At 43.5% G+C, this 21,633-nt stretch overlaps 1 protein-coding gene across 1 annotated transcript; it reads left to right on the forward strand.

The window, feature by feature from the left end:
* The first annotated feature begins 14,111 nt into the window (after positions 1 to 14,111).
* RPL36A (ribosomal protein L36a) lies at positions 14,112 to 18,038 on the forward strand. Its single transcript, XM_053473698.1, has 5 exons — positions 14,112 to 14,230; positions 14,962 to 15,067; positions 15,506 to 15,573; positions 16,487 to 16,609; positions 17,965 to 18,038. Exons 1-5 carry the CDS (start codon positions 14,228 to 14,230, stop codon positions 17,983 to 17,985), a joined length of 321 nt encoding a protein of 106 aa, XP_053329673.1. The 5' UTR covers positions 14,112 to 14,227; the 3' UTR covers positions 17,986 to 18,038.
* The last annotated feature ends 3,595 nt before the right edge of the window (positions 18,039 to 21,633 follow it).

Genomic DNA, 21,633 nt, shown 5'->3' on the forward strand with positions numbered 1-21,633 from the left:
TACTTTGGCTCCCGGGTTCTCCTCCCCTAAGCGGTATTCATGCCATGTTTCCGTCCCGTTGACGGGGACGTATAGTTCTTCCCTGTCACCTTTGGTTTTAGGGACCGTTCAGGTCCTTTCTTTCTTTGCCCTCCTCGGCAACCCCCCCCATTCTTGGCCCTCACATGGTATCGTTTTTTAATGCCATCGCCCAAGGTGCTCCATTTGCCCCGCAGGCCCTGTCCGCGCATATCGTGGTCATCCCTAAACCAGACAAAAACTTAGATTGATGTAGTAGTTTTCGCCCTATCTCTTTGATCAATGTTGATTTGAAGTTATTCTCCAAAATTTTAGCGAATCGCCTGTTGCCCTTTTTGCCCCATCTCATACATTCCGATCAGGTGGGGTTTGTCCCCAGGCGCGAGGCCAGAGACAACACTATTAAGGTAGTCAACATAATTGCCCATGCCCAGTCTCGTGGTCTTCCGTTGATCGTGGCCTCGATGGATGCCGAGAAGGCGTTTGACCGGGTGTCCTGGTCCTTCCTTTTTGGGGTGCTCTCGAGATTTGTTGTCGATCTTCGCTTCTTGACCTGCGTTAAGGCTTTATATGACTCCCCGACCGCACGGGTGGCCGTTAATGGTTTGTTGTCTGATCCATTCACGTTGGCGAACGGTACGCGGCAGGGATGCCCCCTTTCCCCCCTTTTGTTTCTTTTAGTTCTCGAACCCTTTGCGAATGCCATCCGGGCCCACCCGGATATTGCAGGAGTCCAGATTGGACACCGGTCTTACGCCTTATCGTTGTTTGCGGATGACATCCTTTTGACTCTCACTAACCCGGTTCCCTCTCTCTCGGCTGTCCTGTCGGAGCTTGCCAGGTTCCAGGTGTTGTCCAATTATAAAATAAATCTGTCTAAATCGGAGATCCTGGGGTTTCACATCCCGGCGCAACTTTGTAACCACATTCGGACTGGGTTCCCCTTCAAATGGAGGGATGACTCTATTAAGTATTTGGGTCTGCTTATTCCCACGGACCTATTGAAGTTGAGCCCTTGTTGTCTACTCTAGAATCGGATTTACGTAAATGGGCATATCCTCATATATCCTGGTTTTGGAGGGTGGGGGTTATAAAGATGAATCTTCTCCCCAGATTCCTTTACCTTTTTCAGACGCTGCCCATAGCTCTCCCGAGGTCCTTTTTCCAGAGATGCCGGAGGACCTTTTTGCGCTATGTCTAGAGGGGCAGGCCGTCACGCTTGGCGTTCTCCTACTTGATTAGGCAGCGTCTGCAGGGGGGGTAGGTCTCCCGAGTTTGGAGCTTTATTGGCAGGCGTCTCACTTGCGCCGCGTTATCGAGTGGTCTGTCGACTCGGCTAAGCAATGGGTATCCGTGGAGGGGTCCTTCCTGACGTGCCCGGTGTCTGCGCTGCCGTGGATTCGCGACCCTGCGAGGTGCGTCACGTATTCTGCCCACCCCTTCCTTCTCCCCACCCTGAGGGTCCTTCGTAGATTTCTGAGGGATGGTACGGCTGCTAGGGTTCCCGGCCCTCTGACTCCCTTGGTGGGGAACCCGGACTTTCCCCCGGGTCGATCGGATGGTGGCTTGCAGGCTTTTCTCCCTCCGGGGGTGCGTACCTTGTGCCATGTGGTTACTGGGGCAGCTCTGAAGGCTTTAGAGGCCCTGTCGGGTCCGGGTCCCCGCCCCTTTTCCCTCCAGTTCCTCTACCATCGACTTAGGCATTTTGTGTCTTCCTTGGCGGTTCTGCCGCATATGGAACGACCGCTTTCTCAATTGGAGAGGTTTTGCCTTGACCTGAAGGAGCCGCCCCATCTTTTATCTAAATTGTACGCGCTATTGCTTTCCCCCGAGCCGGTCGCCAAGCCGTATTATTTTAGCCTATGGGAGCGCGACCTGGCCTGCTCGTTTGAACCGGAGGACTGGTCCAAGATCCTCTCTATCGTCCACAAGGGATCGGTGTCTAGTTGAATGCAGGAGACGTCTTTTAAGATACTTACGAGATGGTACAGAGTTCCCCTAGACATTCACAGATTCGCCCCCCAGGTTCCTCCAACCATCCTGGCTCCCTGTTGCATATTTGGTGGTCCTGCCCAGATATTAGACCCTTTTGGGATTCCGTTACGGCGGCGATCCGTGATGTAGCCAATCCCGATTTCCAGGCTTCTCCTGAGGCCATTCTGCTCCATCACACACAGACTTCTTTTTCTAGCTACAAGCGGTCCTTGACGTTTCATCTGATTAACGCGGCCAACGCGGTCCTCCCCCTCCACTGGAAATCAGCCACCCCTCCCTCTTTTATGGCCTTGGTTAATCAGGTCGAATTCATTTACCAGATGGAAGTTCTAGTATGGTCAGCAAGGGGGGCGGGTCATAAAGTTGAACTTAAGTGGTTTCACTGGAGGTCGTTCATCACGTCCCTGGAACATCGTCCTTTGCCTGTGTCCCTCTAGGAGTCCGCTGCTACTTTCCTACTGGGTGTTGGTCCTCGAGACGATTCCTTCCCGCGTCTCTTTATGTCTATTTTTATGTTTGTGCCTTTCGTTAGCATGACTATGTAGTGGAGCTACCTGCTGGACCCTGGGACAGACTTGTTTTATTCTGTTTTTGTTTTCTTTTGTTTTACACATTGTTTTATGGCGCTGTATTTTTGGGTACCTAATGGCTTCTCTGCCTCATTCCGTCCTCCCCCTTGGGGGTGGCTTTACTCTTTTATGTACCTGATTTGTTCCACTAGTGTTCTCAATGTCTCATGTTTTCTCTGCCATTTCGGTCCGTGTGCAATATCCTCCTATGCTGTATATGTAAAATGTTCCGATGTTTTACCTCTGTACTCGATACTTTGTACCATGTCTATGTTACCATACGTGCAGTAAACTCAGAATTGAGAGAAAAAAAAAAAGAAAGTACCGTATTTGCTCGATTATAAGACGACCCTGATTATAAGACGACCCCCCAAAATCTAAATATTAATTTAGGAAAAAAACAAAAAGCCTGAATATAAGACTACCCTATAGGAAAAAAAGTTTTACTAGTAAATATTAATTCATGTAAACAATTTTTTCATATTTAATAAAAGCTATGATTGAGAAAAATATATATTATTTTATTTCCTTTTATTTGCCAACCTGCCCCCCCCCGTTATGCACATCTGCCCCCAAGGTTGCCACTCTGCCCCCAGAAATGCCTTATACCCCCTATTTGCCCCATGATGTGCCTTTTAACCCTCTATATGCCACTCTGCCTCCAGAAATGTCTTATACCCTCCTATATGCCACTCTGCCCCATGATATGCCTTTTAACCCCCTATATGCCAGAGTGGCATATAGGGGGTTAAAAGGCATTTTTTGGAGGTATATATATATATATATATATATACCTCCAAAAATGCCTTTTAACCCCCTATATTTATTTATATATATATATATATATATATATAAATGTATTTATATATATATTTATAGATATATATATCTATAAATATATATATAAATATATATATATATATAAATATATATATAAATAAATATAACTGCTAACAGCAATCAAACTCCTATTAAGCCAAGGCAGCCAGTACATGCTGGAACCTGGGGATGATAGGAGTTTGAGTACAGCCTCCCTATGCCATGCTACCACCCCACCCCCTTACACATCCATGCTATCACACACACACTCATTCACAAACATTTAAATACTCATTCATTCCATTAATCACACAGACTTCACACATCAATCACAACCACCCCACCCCCCCCACCCCCTTACCTGAACTGCAGATCTCTCACTGGAAGACTTCTGCAGGGGCCCGGCTGTGCGAGCAACTTCTCTGGCCCCGCCCCCAGAGGAAGGAGGGGAAGGCAGAATTATGTGACACTCTGCTAGCTTCCTGCTGCTAATAGAAGAGACGCTGCTCGGGACCAAAGCACCTGTAAGCCGCCTGGCCCCAGCAGACATTTTTTTGAGGTCTAATTAGAAGTGGACCTCGATTATAAGACGAGGGGTATTTTTCAGAGCATTTACTCTGAAAAAAACCTCGTCTTATAATCGAGCAAATACGGTAGTATCCATTATTTGTATGCAAGTTCTGAATGCTTCATGTTATTCATAAAGTCACTAATATCCCTAGACACACATACAGTATACAACTTAGCCTGTTGAAGCCTCAGCCTATCTTCAACACAGCTTGAACATTCTGCGTTACTACAGAGGGGTCACGAATTGCAACGTTACATGACTTTGCTGAACCTCGCCTTCTTCTGGAAATCAAGGACATAAAAAGGTAAGTCCAAGAATTCTGAGTTACCTCACAGGAATGTCCCAGTTCATATCGGGGCAATAACATTTTGCCCCCAGGCCCCCACTGATCTGTACCAGCCCTGGCCCTGTTTTGTGTAAACATTGAACTTTAAGGGCCAATGGTATGTTGTAAGTACAGTTTTCTTGTGTGCCTCCATGTTTGCTAGATTGGTAGGTGGTACACTCATATGATTGCTGTGATAACTGATCAGAGCCCATATGATATAGCCATTGTTAACAAACTCGGCCTCTGTTTCCAGTTCCCTCATTATCTCACACTGATTATGAAGCAAAGAGTGACCACCTTGAACCCTCCTCTAGTGAATTTGGGGCATAAGAATGTAAATCTAGGTTCCTGTGGAGGGAATTGCCATTTGCCTTCCCACCAATCCGTGCATGCAACCTATATTTTAAAAGGGTATAAAGACTCATGGTTATGGGACACTTCTAACCTCAACGTTCCACCACTACCCACACTTTGATCCTCTACTTTCTCTTCCATCTGCAAGTTACTATAATCTGTCATCTATTAGTGCTGTATGTATGTGTGCTTTGTATAATTAACCTAATTAAGAAGACATATAAGTTGTGATTTTGACTGGTCTTTGGTCATGCAGATATTTAGATTTTGAATAAAAACAAATATATATATAACAAATTGACAGGCCAGCCGTTGTCTTAACCCCTAGATGACAATGGATGTGCCAGACACATAATGGAAAAGCATCATGTTGGCGACCAATGACGTACCTGGCATGCCATGAGTTTAAATGGATATAGAATGAGATCTCCGATCACGTTCTTCTCCAAACGCTGTTGCTGAAATGCTGAGATCTGCAGCAGGGCTCCCGTCTGATCGCTCCACGGAGCGTCAACTTGTGACATATTGAATATGGCACCGGAGAATGCCATAGTTAGAGACTGTGCCTCTTGCAAGATGGCGGTGCCCATTAGAAAATAAGTTCTGAAAAGGGCCTCTCCATACTCTTCTTAATACAGATATGTACTGCATTCAACCATGTAAGTCAATGGAGCCCAGCTTAATTATAACAATATGTTTAGTGAAATAAATAAAAAATAAATATAAATGTGGTAACATATAAAAACAATTCCTCACTGATCAGGGGAACCATTCAGTTCCAACAAAATGTAAAAAAATTAAAAAGTCCAAAAATGTATATAAAAAAGTCCTAAAAAAACATTGTCATCATATGTCATCAAAATATTGTCATCATTACTTTTTTATAGTAAATTATACGATATCAAAATAATGTTATCTAAGAAAAGTCTTTCTTGTCTTGAAAAAAACAAACAATATACAGTATTGGCCCGAATATAGGCCGCACTTTCCCCCCCCACTTTAAGTCTTTAAAGTGGGGGTGCGGCCTATATTCGGGGTCTAGCGCCCGACGCCCGGGACATGCAGTCCCGGGTGCCGGGCAGGCAGCGGGGTTAGGATACAGATCCCCCGCAGCGGTGCAGGGGACCTGCATCCTACTCTCTGATACGCTCGGACAGCCTCCCGTGCCAGCACTTCCCACGGGGGGAGTGCCGGCACGGGAGGTTGTCTAAGCGCATCGTCCAAACGCCCGCACGATGCATTTTACACACCCCCCCCCGACTTACCAGAGCAGACTCCCGGGTGTCTTGCAGGGCCGGCGGAAGACATCTACGCAATACGCATATACAACTTCCGATGCCGGCACTTCCGCTGAGTGCTGGCACCGGGAGTTGTATATACGATGTGCATAGATGTCCCCCTCCGGCCCCGCAAGACACCCGGGAGTCTGCTCTGGTAAGTCGGGGGGGGGCAGAGGTGGCAGCATATCTCAGGGGGGGGAGAGGACAGAGTGGCACCATATCTCGGGGGGGGACAGAGTGGCAGCATATCTCAGGGGGGGCAGTGGCAGCATATCTCGGGGGGGGAGAGGACAGAGTGGCAGCATGTTTTTTGGTGCTTTTTTAAAGAAAAAAACTTTTTCTTTAAAAAAAGCACCAAACTTTTAGGGTGCGGCCTATATACGGGGGCGGCCTATATCCGAGCCAATACGGTATAACTTGTGTGGGTACAGTAAATAAGTAAGAAGAAAATTACAGCTAAAGACAAAGACCTCAGAGATGTAAGGGGTTAATTGGCAACCCATTGTAAAAGATGAGCCTGTCCTGTTTGAATTTTCACACTTCAAAGAAAAGAGAGGATATTCTCTAGCCAGGTCACTTTTCAGCACAACAGTACAGAACTGGAAGCTGTAAAAACTGCAAGCCTTCCAAGCAGACCACCAGCAGCAGAGCCCCGTACACAATGGGTATTAACCCCTAAAATGCCGCGGTTTACCAGTGATTGCATTTTGAGCCTACAGAATCTCTCCGTGGGAGTGATCAAAGGCACGGGGGGATAGTCTGCTGAGACACTTGGGCAGACAGCCGCAGCACCCCTGTGAACAACACGGTTGTGGCGACGTGGGTGTTTTTTTGGGATGATGTACCTTGTACGTCACAGTTCGCTGGTACCATGTCACCATGAAGTACCAGGTACGTCTGCAGTTGTGAAGGGGTTAATTGTTCTTAATTGTGCATTCTGATCGGCCAGCTTTTTCTTGTAGGTATATACATATTAATAAATATTTATATTCATTCATATAATTGTTGTACACAGGGCCGGCCTTTGGGGTGTGCGACCTGTGCGACCGCACAGGGCGCCACACTCCAGGGGGCGCCGCCGCGGGGTCCGCTGCCGCCAGTAGGGGGGGGGCGGTCCGCACCGGGTGACGCTCATCAGGGGGGCACCCGGCACCCCTCCAGAGACGGACAGTAATGTCCGCCGCTGGAGGAGCAGGCTCGCAAGGGAGCGGTATCGGAGGTCTTTAACAGACCTCCGGCTCCCTTGAGTGATTTTAAGCCGGTTCAAGGATCTCCCTTGAACCCGTCTTTAAATCGCTCAAGGGAGCCGGAGGTCTGTTAAATACCTCCGATATCGCTCTCTTGTGATCCGCGCGGCAACAGCTGCTGTGCGCCGGGGTTTGTTGTCAGATCCCGGCGCACAGCACTGAAGCCGCGCCCACCGCTGTCCGTGCCCTCTGACCCGGAAGAAGACAGAGAGGACAGAAGAACTGAAGAAGAGGAGCAAAGAGGAGGAAAAGAAGCTGTAAGGAGAAAAGAGGAAAGGTAGGAAAGCATTCAGTGAGAGTGGATTGGTATGTGTGGATTAGTATGTGTGGATTGGTATATGTGTGGATTGGTGTATGTGTGGATTGGTATATATGTGTGGATTGGTATATATGTGTGAATTGGTATATATGTGTGGATTGGTATTTGTGTGGATTTGTATATGTGTGGATTGGTATATGTGTGGATTTGTATATGTGTGGATTGGTATATGTGTGGATTAGTGTATGTGTGGATTGGTATATGTGTGGATTGGTATACGTGTGGATTAGTATGTGTGGATTGGTATGTGTGTGGATTGGTATATATGTGTGGATTGGTATGTGTGTGGATTGGTATACGTGTGGATTGGTATACGTGTGGATTGGTATACGTGTGGGTTGGTATACGTGTGGATTGGTATACGTGTGGATTGGTATACGTGTGGGTTGGTATACGTGTGGATTGGTATATGTGTGGGTTGGTATACGTGTGGATTGGTATACGTGTGGATTGGTATACGTGTGGGTTGGTATACGTGTGGATTGGTATACGTGTGGATTGGTATACGTGTGGATTGGTATACGTGTGGATTGGTGTATGTGTGGATTGGTATATGTGTGGATTAGTATATGTGTGGATTGGTAAATCTGTGATGGGTGTTATGCTGTACCATTTCCAATGTCTTTTTCATGATCTAATTATGCTCTAAAAGTACATCATAACTCCCATCACTCTATACTGTTCCATACAGTGGCAGAGCTGGGAGGCAGAGGCCTTGCACCCCCACCGCAGGACTCCTGAAAGGTAAGTGAACTTCAAAGAGGGAAAGGGTAGGTAGTTAGGAGGGGGTAGATAGGGAGAAGGGAGTGAGGCAGGGGAAAGGGGTAGATAGGGAGAAGGGAGTGAGAAGGGGTAGATAGGGCAGAAGGGAGTGAGAAGGGGTAGATAGGGCAATCATACTCCTATCATGCCAAGTCTGCGAGTATCCTGGAATCTGGGTATGCCTGGGCATGATAGGAATGTGATTGCTGTTAATCATATATATATATATATATATATATATATATATATATATATATATATATAATATTGTTATTTAATTGTTTTGTCCTATTTTGGTGTGTTACTTACTTTAAATAAAAGTGTTAGATTTCTTTATGGTGTGGGGGGGTCATATTCGGTTTTGGCCAGGTAAATGCTGCACTTTCGGTTTCAGTCCAGAATTCGTTTCGGTGCATCCCTACTACTAAGCCAGACAATGAAGTGGTAGGCCTACACCACATCAATGTTTCGCGTAGTATATAGTGATTGGGGTTTTGTTACAAGTTTTTATTCCTTTCTTTTTTGGGGACGGGGGGGCGCCAGAGGAGCAGTCCGCACAGGGCGCCAGAACACCTAAGGCCGGCTCTGGTTGTACACATGTCTTACTTACAAATTGTGTAAAAACTAGGAAGACGGGCAGCAACACTCCAGCACACATAATTAAAAAGTGATATTAATATACTGTTATTTTGGAGGTATGCTGTACCACTGTCAGTGTCTGGCTCAGTATATATAGTGATGGCAGTTATGGTGTATCCCTGTCAATGTCTGGCACAGTATATATACTAAAAAATGGTCACTATATAATGATTGGAGTTATACTGTTGTGGTTGTGGTGACGGAAGTTGTGGTATACCACTGTCAGGCTCAGTATTTATTTGGGGGAGTTATGCGGTACCACTCTCAGTATCAAAACATTGAATAAATCCCTGGGTTTGAGGAAATTTGTTTTACTATTATTTTTAATTCTCTCTGCTGTTCTCATAACATGAATTTCCTCAATCTATCTATCAGTAAATATATAGTGAGGGAAACAATTTGCCCCTTCAAGTCAAAGTACTGGATGCCACTGACACATTTAGTGTAAGGCTGTTTGGTGGGAAAGATGGCACTGAAAAGCTGTTTAGGGGCAAATATGGCTGTTAGGCCTACCTAGTCCTAGAGAGAAGGAATCTTGTGCAGGAAGGCCAAATCTTGCACTGCTGTCAGGCCCCTGGTCCTTCTCCTCGCCTCTTACATGGGGCTTCCACTGTGCGCCATGCTCCGTCGCGGGGTTGGCTGCGTCCCCGTCAGTGGGAGGGGCTTTACCTGTGGATTATAAAAACCCTGCACACCCTTCAGTCTGTGCTTAGTTATTGAGCTCTCTGGTTCCCTTAGCCCTGCTTTGACCCATTCCTTTGTGTATCCTGCCCTTGCTATTTGATTGACCTTCTGGCACCGGACCTCTGCATTGTTTTCTGGACTTTGTGTTTCTTTCCTGTCCGGACCCGGCTCGTTTCCCGTTGTTGCACCTTCGCTGCCTGCCCTGATTCCGATTTGTCTCTTGGACTTTTGTTCCTACCCTCCTGCTGGGCCACCCTGCTCTACGCTCCCAACCAGTCCTGCTAGAGCCTGACAACTACCCACTAACTAGGAGGTAGGATGTCAGACCGCTAGTAGTGAGCTGAGCAGAGAGTGGGTGATGGAAAATGTAGCAAGAGTACACGGGTGTCAGAGGCGGACTTGCAGGGTGCAGGTCCCAGAGACGTGAGAAGTAGGCACCGGGCAGGATATCAGACAACAGGCACACCGGAGCAGCAGACCAAGAGTAAATGGCCATGGAGTAGATAACAGGCACAATGGAGTGGCAGACCAAGGGTTAAGTGACAAAACTAAGTCGAGTATCAAGTCCGAGTCAGAAACTGAAGAGGCCATCCCGGGGGTACCAGCAGTACCTGTATTCAACCTGCAAAGGGAGCCAAAGTTCTCAGGAGGGTCTGGAGAGACCCTCTTGGAAACTTTAACAACTTCTTTATTTTTTAAAGGACGTACCTCCATCTGGCAAAATCTCGCAATATGATGTCTACACAAAAATGCCAAAAGTCTGGCAATATCTGCTAGAGACTTGGACTTGGTTCCTCCTAATCGATTCACGTACTGTACAGCTGATATGTTGTCCATCTTGAGTAGAACTTCGAAGGGCAAAGAATCCTGCTAACAATTCTACAGAGTTGATGTGTAGTCTGAGTTTGTCTACTGACCATTTTCCTCTGGTGGAAACTGAACCACATTGCGCACCCCAACCCATATGAAATTTGCTTTCCCATTAAATTTCCGAATATGGTGTAACCACCATAAACGTTCTTCTCTTGTATCCAGGTCGAGAGAAATGTCGTCTGAGTAACTGAGACTCCTGAGCTTTCAGTCTTTGAAGCGCACAATAGTGAAAAGGAGCCTGAAAATAGCTTGTTTGAAAGCTGAGAGGAGACTAACTATTCTTGCTAGACTTCTTAGAGAAATCAGATGCTTGTTTAGAATATCGCCCAGATAAATTTTTAACCTGACTCCTGTGCTGTGTAGGAAACAACAGGTTTTAGTAGTTTGGTGAAACATCAAGGCACAGAGGAAAGGCCAAAAGGCAGGCGAGTGAATTGCCATTTCTTGTTCATCCAAATAAATTGAAGGTATGGTTTATAATCTGGATGGATTGGAAACATCTTTCAAATCTATTTTTACCATCCAATAATAATAAATAATAAATTAATAAATCTCAAAGGAAATCAATTCCTTCCATCTGGAATTGTTGGTATTTCATGTAATTGTTAAGAATTCTGAGATTTATAACGGGTCTGTGACTGGTGTCCTTTCTTTACTAAAAACAGATTGCTCACAAAGCCTAGGGAAGAGAAGGGGACTTGAATAATTGACCCTTTTGCAATTAAATCACCTCTTTTTGTACAAGAAGTGTGTCTTGGGACGAGAAATAAATCAGAGTTGGGATTCAGGTTTTGAACAAGAGACTAAAATTCCATTTGATAACCTCTGATTATATTTAGTACCTATGTATCGTTTGTTATGTGTGTCCATGTATGGAAAAAGGGTGAAGGTAATACTCACTCGATGTATTTCAGGTTCGGGTAAAACCTGTTTGACCTCTTGACCTCCAAGGTCTTCCACAGTGTGGGAAGAAGGGTGAGGAATGGTCTGATTCCGTAAAAAGGCCTTTAATGGGAATATCCCGTAGGATAACCTGGGATGATTGGCTGGGAAAGTGGCCCTGACCTTTCCCATACCTGCCAAAAAAATTTGGGTTGCAAATTTTCTTAAATTACATTTGGGTTCTTCCCAGATTTAGATAAAAACTGAACTATGGTAGGATCTAAATCTGGGGTCTGTAATACGTTTTTAGGTATGGTGGGTCTCGGGCATTCAGCCCACAATTTATTACGAGCTGCAGAATCCAAGGTTTTCCTCATCCATAGCTCAAAAAACTTGCTAATATTAGCCAAGTACCCACTTGGCTGATAGAGGGTGTTTAATCTGATCAGGATGGAAAATGTATTACCTAAAGCAGCGATGGCAAATTTATGACAAAGTGAAGCCTTCAGTTGTGGCACGCGGCCAGGTTGCTGACTGTCAGAGCCGGCGTTTGGGGTGCAGGGAGCGGAGGAGATAGAGGGGCGCCGAGTGGTCGCTTACAGAAAAGCAACTGCTCAGCGCCCTTCTGTTTCCTCCACTCCCTGCCTTGATGCTGCCCTGACTGCAGCAGTGGGAGTGCGAGGACTCTGTCTTGGTCCCGGCATTTCATTCTGAGTGCCGGAATATGATGTCATACAGCAGTGAAGCAGCGCGCACCGTGGCAGTGCAGCTAGACAGAGCCCTCACGCTCCCACCGCAGGACTTCGGCAGGGTAAGCAAATTACAAAGAAGGGGGATAGGTATTGAGGTCGGGGAGAGGCGAAAGATGAGAAGGGGGAGAGGGGAACGATAGTGAGAAGGGGGAGAGGGCAATTGACTGACTATGCAGGGCAAGTACTATGAATTTGTTATAAACTAATATCATTTCAGGGCAAATGCTAATGTTATTTAATAAAAATCTTTTCACGAATAGACCCTCTTTTCATCTGGTTTTGTTCTTGGGCAGATAAATGGGCCAAATAGTTCTCTGCTAACACATTCTATGTTTCTATGCTTAAAAAACAAACATAATTTATATGGGCAAATTGATGCAGACTGTTGTGTATAGTAATTTTTTACCGAAAAAACTTCCTTTCCATGTTTAACCCCTTAATGACAAAACTGTTTCTTTCTCGTAGTATATTTTGGGACAATGGCTCTTTTAACATTTTTCAGCTTTGCTATTTAGCTGTAATTTTCTCATTTTGTGCACCCATACACATTATATATATTTTTTCAGGACAAACAGGGCTTTCTTTAGATACCATTATTTTTATCATATCATCTAATTTACTATAAAAATGATACAATATGGTGATTTTTTGTTAAAAAAATGACATTTTCTCACTTTTCTTTGAAAAATCTTTTACTCATCTGCAAAAACGAATAAAAAAACCTGCTAAATAGATTCTAGTATAAGGCTTTTCTGGAGGCAGAGTGCCCCCTTTATGCCAATCTGCCTCCAGAAATGCCTTTTAACCCCATACATGCCACTCTGCCTCCAGAAATGCCTTATACCCCCCCCTATATGCCAGAGTGGCATATAGGAGGGTATAAGGCATATCAGGGAGGCAGAGTGGCAAGCCTGGGGGCAGATATGCATAACTGGGGGGGCAGGTTGGAAAATAAAAGGAAATAAAAACAAAAATTTCTCAATCATAGCTTTTATGAAATATGAAAAAATTGTTTACATGAATTAATAAAGAAATGAATGTTTCTTACAAGAATATTGTGAAGAATAATGTAATCACTGTTTTGTTCCACTGAATAAAATGGACCTTTTTCATCAGAAAATGTTTGCAGTAGCAAATTCAAAGGAGGGAGGCTAACAAATCTCTGCTGCTGTGGACTACTCTTCCAGTGATGGTCCGCGAGATTTTAAAAAAAAAAGTGTCCCTCTTTAACATTTTGAAATGTTGGGAGGTATATATATATATATATACATATATACCTGTGTGTCTCATGCGCTTCATAGTGTGTCCCTGAATGGTACGTCCTGACAAGCATTTTGGCACAGCTTTTAAGGGCCTACCAGTTTGCCCTAAGGGAAACAGTGATGCACATCCTTAATAATTAGCTTTGTAAATATCAAAATAGATAAGAATACCAAGCATATGGGCTGTTTTTCAAAATTAGGACAAATACTGAGCTACAGGTAAAACTGTTAAAATGTGAAATTTTTTCATTATTTTTACAAACTTTTTTCATACTAAATGATGATGGTTTATATATGTATGTATGCTTTCAAAAGAAAGACCTACTCGCTCTGGAAAAAAAAACCTATAGAATTTGAGTGGTTAAATTAGATGAGAGGGGTAGAAATGATGATTGAAAACAAGCGCAAAGAAACGTCAGTCCTTAAGTGTAACAATAGAAAAAGCAGCCGTAAAGGGCTAATAGAACCAGCAACACGTAGCAACTACCTGCATCCTAACAAGTAAAACTGTCCGTACAGTTCTGTACATGCAGTAAGTTAGCTTTGGAAAAGCTACCATTAAGCTCGCCGGAAAATAATAGGTTAACGGGTTAACAAATTGAATAGCGTTTTTAACCAATTCCACATAACCGCATTGATAATTATACATTTCAGCAAACTGACTGTGCTTTGGAAGTTATATTATGACATTACATGCCAATAACAATGGTTTCATATCATCGTAGCTAAATTTAAGGAAATCTATACGCGACCCCCCCTCCGAGCTCAGACATCAGGTGCCGCTCTAGCCTTAATTTTTCTCGTTGGTAAGTCCGGAAAGGGATATGATCGAACTTCCTGTTTCCGCTTTCTCTTCTCTGTGCGGTAGCCAAGATGGTGAGTGTTGTATTTTTTTTGTCCGTTTCAATCTGTCTGCATCCTAGCTGTCTGGATTGTATAACGGCTTGTTATGCCGAGCCATCTTCTCGTTGTACCTTATGTATCCCCTTAGGTGTTTTATTGCTTGAGGGAATAGTGTATTTTTGTAAGTTATGTGATGATCGACACCAAGTGTCAGTGACCAGTGGGGTTTCTGAGTAGAAGGAAATATCAAGTAACTTATAAAGTGTTAGAATCCGGGGGGGGGTATTTTTGCTATCTGTCTGAAATATAAATTCTCTAACCCGTCAAGTACTATAGCTAATTAGCTAATGCGTTTGTTTACTGAAGTCGGCGAGATTGTGTGTGTCCACTATGTTCGGTTTGCAGTGTTCGGCGTGTGGATTTATTAATGTGCGAGAAGGGCAGAAGCATCACTTAATGGGTATGCTAAACCTACTACGAGCGTTATGCCAAATACTAGGACCTCTTTACAAAAATATAAATTTAGTTTTATGCGTACTACAGGTATTAACATGTATCAAATTACTTCTATCCACATTTTTGTGTCCCGTTTATAATTCACTTACTAATAGTAATACTTGAGTGCCTAAAGCATTTTAACTTTTGGCTGTATAGGGAATTTAGTGTTAGATTCCTTGTTTTTTTTTTTTTATTAGAAAATGTATTGCTATTGAACTCCTATAGTAAATGAAGGTAGTCATACGCTTCACTCTATTTCCTCTTAGGTTAACGTTCCGAAAACTCGTCGGACCTACTGCAAAAAATGTGGGCGCCATCAGCCTCACAAGGTGACTCAGTACAAGAAGGGAAAGGATTCCCTGTATGCCCAAGGTAAGGGCCTAGCTTAATAGTATTGCACTAGCCAGTAGTGCATTTGTTCCTGTTAGAATTCTGTTTTACATGCTGTTAAACAATGACTTAATGCTTTTCAGACACTTGTTCTTTAATGCATATGGTGTATTGTGTGTGTGTGTGTGTGTGTGTGTGTGTATAAAAACAAAAAACATGAAAATGTATAAATCACAAAAAACCCTGTATGCATATAAACTTTGAATGACCTAGATCTGCAGTTTTTTTTTACCAGATTTTTTTCTCACTATGCTAAATTCATATAAAGTTATTACAAAGTGCTTAAATGTGCATAATCCACTAGATTGTACAAGTACACTATGCATAAAACTGTCATATTTATGTAATGTTGTAAAGATAGGTTGTTCACGCTAAGTATAAGCTTTTACTAACGCTATGCATATCCCTACCGATTTTCAGGAAAGAGGAGATATGACCGTAAGCAGAGTGGTTATGGTGGACAAACTAAACCAATCTTCAGGAAGAAGGTGTGTGAGGCTTAACTTTCTTTTTAAGCTGTGGGGCATTCACATGGGGCTTCCTAACTTAGTTTCGCCAACTTTGCTTTTATAGTTTTATGTATACAGGGAAATAATGGGCAAAATAGTGTTATGCATTCTCTTGTGATGCAGTATGCCTTAAGCCATGCATTTATGAGCAGCTTAATCTTTCCTAAAAAAAGTTTAGTTATGAACATATTGAGTAGAGGAATTGGCACCTTATTCTTCTTTAGTATTGCTGATTTAGAAGCATAGTTCCCAGTACTTTTGGATGTCCAATGTTTCCTGTAAATGTGTACTTCAGTATTTCAGGGGGTGTTGGTCATTTTTAAAAACAAGATCTAAGATTGACTTGTTGCACAGTATGCATTTAACCTAGCGTAGTTAAGCTGTCATCCCACCAAGAAGAAAATCTTTGCCTGTGTAAAACTAGTAAAAACCCTGAAAACCGACTTAGCCGCCAGGGATTATAAGGTAACGGGTCAAATGTCTTGTTGCATCAAAGGATAAAACCAACTATCTATTTAGTCATGACACATCTTATATACTTATCTGCGGTAATCTGTTATAGAGCTTGTTGCACTCTAAACAAAGTCAAATTTACATTACTATTGATTGCTTGCTGCATTTACTCCTAATCACATGTGCCCTGTTGGTATGCAGATGTCTTATGGCGCATCTGTTAATTTGACAATTGCATTCAATAATGAAAGCTACTCGCAATGCATTTATTCCTGGGGACTGGGCTCAGGATGAAGCCAATTTGCTTTGTCAATGCGGTTGGTATGGATTTATCATACTAATATTGTAGCAGTTGTAGCACGTCTGTATAGTGTTTCTTTAGGGAGCTTTGCATGGGAGTAATTACCATTTCAAAAACATTCACTGTACATTATACCAGGCCAAGACCACAAAGAAGATTGTGCTGAGGCTGGAGTGTGTTGACTCGAACTGCAGGTCCAAGAGAATGTTGGCGATAAAGAGGTGTAAACACTTTGAACTTGGAGGCGATAAAAAGAGAAAGGTTTGTAGAATAATGCGTTAACTGAGAGGCTTTTTATAAATCTACTTTTTTTTTTTGTCAAACATAGCTTTGTATTGGTGTATGCAGTCACTGCTTGCACCAATGATCTTTAGTAGGTTTAAAAAAAAAGTTCACCATCATTGGGAATGCTAGTTGCAAAATTAGTCTATTTTTGCCACAAGATTGTTTTTGACCAATGTAAAAGCTCATCCCAGAACTTGTCAAGATCAATGCTGTATCACATAGCTGCCAAAGCATATGCATGCAATACTTTCAACACTGGTTCATGTGAGTTTCAGGGAGTCTGAGACATGAAAACAGGGAAACAGAGGGGGCAGTGTGAAGATACACTGGAGCTGCCACCATCTTCTATAGGTGTCTTTCCTCTCACTCCTACAATTTTAAAGCATATAAAGTACTTTTAATATGTGGCGTTCATTGATAATGTTGCTTGAGTAGACCGTCCCTTTAAGCATCCGTCTGTCTGCCTTATTGGCTCTGACCTGGCATTGTAATATAGTTACAATGCCAGGTCAGAGCCTGGAAGTTTCCCTAACACACCTACTACAGAAAAATACATACATCAGCTTAAGCTGTTAATTGGTGGTGGTAAGGATGTCCAATGAAGTCAATGGTCCTGTCACAAGTATGTCCTGTCACTGACCGCTTAAGCTGCTAATTGGTGGCAGGAAAGTGTTTCCTTTGACATAAACGGGAAGACTACACATGAACACTGGGGCCTAACCAGACCACCTGCATCCAGTGTTTAGCAGCACTAGTGCTGGATCTGGTTATGTTGTGTGCAGGAAGATTCATGCAGCCAAATGCATCGCCTGCAGGGCACTTAGCTAGGGTGTGGGTAAAGAGGCAAATGCATTTAGGTGGATTCTGCAGAATCCCTCATGCATTTGAAAAATGGACCACATGAACGCGTTGATGCATATTATAGTTGTGGACCCTTTAAAGTTAATGAGTACTTGAATATGCAGCCTCCTATAGAGTGGTTACACCGTCACTTTAAATTCACATGTGGTCTGCTTTGCAAATTTTGCAGAATGCCATACTTGGTGTGGGCTGTTGCTGAACATACATTGAGTTTGTTAAATATATTGGCAAAGGGTTACAAAAAACTGTAGTAATTGTTCCTCGGTGTAGCTGAACAAATGTGTGGTCGCAATTTGGTTATTTTCAGACAAACTTTTTGCTAGGAATGACTACTAATATTTTAATGCTGGTAACCAACAGAGCTTTGCAATTCATATGCTAAACTTATACGGTGGTGTTTGAAAGACTTATTTTTGCAAAAGTTATATTTAAGTACAGCATGTAACTTCTATTCCTTTTGTCTCTCCTAGGGACAAGTTATCCAGTTCTAAGATGCTACAGCCATGGTGGATTCAAGCTAATAAAACATTGGGCACGCAAATAACTTTCGTGTTTTTTATTTAAGTATGGTGATGTCTTAAGCTCAGACTCTTGAATTCAGTTTTTGATACGAACAATTAACATGCTTTGTGACACATGAGGATAGAAAATTTTCTGTAGTGTGCATACAATAAATGTACCAATAACCAAGTGTATTGCTGTAGTTGGTGATAAAGAGGTGTGAACACTTTGAACTTGGAGGCGATAGAAAGAGAGAGGTTTGTAGAATAATGCCTTAACTGGGAAACTATATAAATCTACTTTTTTTGTCTAACATCAAACATTGCAGTACAATTGAAAGGTTACAAAGGAATTAAAAAAAAAAAAAGTGGTAAATCCAGGAGGGGAAATCGGCATTTACAAAAATATATATATATAAAAGTATATCGGAAGAGTGTGGTACTAGTTCAAAAATACAATAACTGTACAGTGTCTTTCCAATAGGCCTTCTCTTGTCTCTCCTTTCTCATCTGCCCTTTTCAGCCATCTCACCACACTGATTCTTTAACTGCCCTCTTCAGCCCCCAACTGCATCATTCAACCACCTGAGCACTAATTTGGCCCCTTCAGCCTACTGGGCTGTCCTGTCACCCCTAACTATACTCTGACCAGTATTGCGTATGGACAGCAGGTGAACCGGGGCGAGTTGTTTCACTACCAAGGGAGTAGGTCAGGAGCGTCCAACCTGCGGCCCTCCAGCTGCTGCAGGACTACATCTCCCGTAATGTTCTTTCAGCTAAGGGGCTGGTTGAGGAGGATTGGAGATGTAGTCCTGCAGCAGCAGGTTGGATGCCCCTGGAGTTGGTAATGGGGTGACTTAGCAGGGGGAGGGCAGTTGAGATTAGGGGCACAAAACCTGGTAATTGCAGATCTGGCATAGTAGGGGTTAAATAATTATCAAAGCCCGACTGGGAGTTTGAGCAGTTTATAGTGTGCATGTGTCTCCAACACGTTAACTGTTAAAAACTAGGCTTCACGATTCTGATTTGGCCGAACTTGACTTTAAATGAAACCTGCGTGTCTTGTCTGTGTGCGAATCTCCAATAACAAGGGTCTTCTCTTGCAAAACTGCCGAAAATATATTACAAAAGTAATAAAATCTTGTTACGTTTTGGTGCTCCTTGCTTGGAGATGGGACCGTGTGTAGGAGGATATATTTCAATGACTGAATATGAGGTGGTCTCATTAATGGTTATGGCTGCGCTAGCTGGGTCCAAGAACCTGTAGGTGACGGAAGAGGCTAAGATGAACGGTTGTTGCTTTTATGCAATACCGCTAATTAACCCTGTTCTACCATCATTGCTGCTTCCCACTCCTGCGTCCAGTATTTCACACATGGCGTACCCCTTATGTGAAATTAGCATCCCTGTCCTGTCAGACTTTCTCCCTCAAATGCAAATTCCAAAAGCTCTCTGAAAACCCACCTCTTTCAAGAAGCATACAACTTTTGCACTGGCATATAGTGGCAGTACACATGGGTGTTGCTCTTCCTTAGGGACAAGGATCTGAAATACAAAGTTAAAACCCTCCCCTTCCCTAACTCCTCCTTACCCATAAGACCACACCGGACCAAACACAGCCAGTTCTTCCTTGTCAGGGACGGACATGTAGTTCGGTGGGGCACATGGGTTGTGTCCAGGGGGATCCCTCCTCCAATTGCTCCCCGGGTGGTGAGCAGAGTGAGGTAGGAACATCCGCATCGGCCGATGTTATGGAACAGAATAAGAGTGCTCTCTTCAGGCTGGCAAGGGAAGGAGCAGTAGCACAGCGGTGGAACGCACACCCGGGAGGCGTTGCATTCCGCCGAAGATCTGATCGTGTTACAGAGCATGCGCGGATCCGATCTTCAGGGCACAAAATTTAAATTTAAGCTGTGCAGTCCAGTCTGACAGCAGTGGGGCTTGTCAGTACTGGATATCCGTGGCACCAACCCCCCCCACACGGATTGAGGCCTTTTAAGGTATGATTAATTTATCTTAATCTTAAAAAAGCCTCTGCCCTGTAACATTGTTTTCTAAAAGATTAAGGCTCCTTTTAAGTCCAAATATGTTTTGTGCACCCCCTTGCCGGACAGCTGAATAAAGGAGTTAGGCAATCCTTGCTCAGCTTAATTGCTCAGGACATGCAGTTTTTGAGCGTTGGCTTCTAGACAACCTTGCACATAACCATTCAAGACTGCGTCTGTTTTTGCTTTGGAACCCGAGTTTGATAGTCTCATTCATGTCCATGGAAGGGAGTGTATGGTCTGCGACCATGCTTAGGTAGGTGGAAGTGTCAAAGTAACATGAACGGCAGGACCCAGGGATTCCCAGCAGAAAGTTGTCCAAAATATCACAGTGCCCGTGCCGGTTTGCCTTCTTCCCATAGCATATCCTTGTGCCATGTGTTCTCCTGTCATGAGACGCACACATCCGGACATCCATGCGATGCAAAAGAAAATGTGATTCTTCAGACTAGGTCACATTTTTCCAATGCTCCGTGGTCCAATTCTTATGCTCAGTGCCTGTCGTAGGCACTTTCATCAGAGGACAGGGGGTCAGCATGGGCATGTTGACTGGTCTGCGACTACGCATGCCCCATACGCAACAAAACGCGATGTACTGTGTGTTGACACCTTTCTTTTGTAACCAGCGTTTACTTTTTTAGCAATTTGAGCTATGGTAGGCAGTCTGTTGGATTTGAGCACATGGGGCAGCCTTTGCCCCCCCACCCCCCGTGCATCAATGAGCCTTGTCTGCCCATGACCCCTGTCACAGTTTACGATCCTTTCCTTCCTGGTCTGCTGTGGTCAGTACCTATCAAAAGCGGGCCAAGGGACACCCCACAAGAGCTGCAGTTTTGGAAATGCTCTGACCCAGTCTTCAAGCCATCACAATTTGGTCCTTGTCAAAGTTGCTCAGATCCTTACGCATGCCCATTCTTCCTGCTTATAACATCAACTTTGAGGATGAAATGTTTGCATGTTGCCAAATATATCCCACCCACTGACAGGCACCATGATAAGATTATATCAGTGTTATCCACTCCACCTTTCAGTAGTCATATTATGGCTGATCAGGGTAAATACATAGTAGGATTCTATACTGTATCTACCTGCCCTCTCAATGGGCAGATTGAATCTAGCTGTAAATTGGATATTAAAGATTCTGCACTATGGCTGTCATCTTCTAAGCTATTGATCAATTATGTTTGTGAATGAAGTCACTGTATAGATGCCTAGACAGTTTCTTACAGCTAATAAACTCATTCGTAACTCTAATAAGTAATGTACAGAGCCCAGTATTCCCCCCTATAAATAAGAAAAAAGACCAGGGCATTTTAAGAGCTGTGGCAACTGACGTTTAATGCGAACGAGTGCAGAGCATAAAACGTTTGATATAATCCTAAAATCAACATCCGAGGAAAGGTATTTAGGGGTAATTATTTCAGAGGATTTAATTGACAATGCAATGGAGCAGCAGGGTTGGTTGTATAGGGAGAAAACAAAAAAAAAACAAAAACAAAAAAAAAAAACCACACCTTACCAGGAAAGGGTCAAAGGATCTTAACATGTATAGCTTAGAAGACATGGGATAGGCATAAAGCTATCCTAGATAAGG

This window comes from Spea bombifrons, chromosome 8, assembly GCF_027358695.1.
Source record: "Spea bombifrons isolate aSpeBom1 chromosome 8, aSpeBom1.2.pri, whole genome shotgun sequence".
NCBI lineage: Eukaryota > Metazoa > Chordata > Amphibia > Anura > Pelobatidae > Spea > Spea bombifrons.

Coding starts and splice junctions, on each gene's coding strand:
- RPL36A (XM_053473698.1), top strand. Junction 15,574..16,486: donor AACCAATCTTCAGGAAGAAG/GTGTGTGAGGCT, acceptor ACATTATACCAG/GCCAAGACCACAAAGAAGAT. Junction 16,610..17,964: donor GAGGCGATAAAAAGAGAAAG/GTTTGTAGAATA, acceptor TGTCTCTCCTAG/GGACAAGTTATCCAGTTCTA.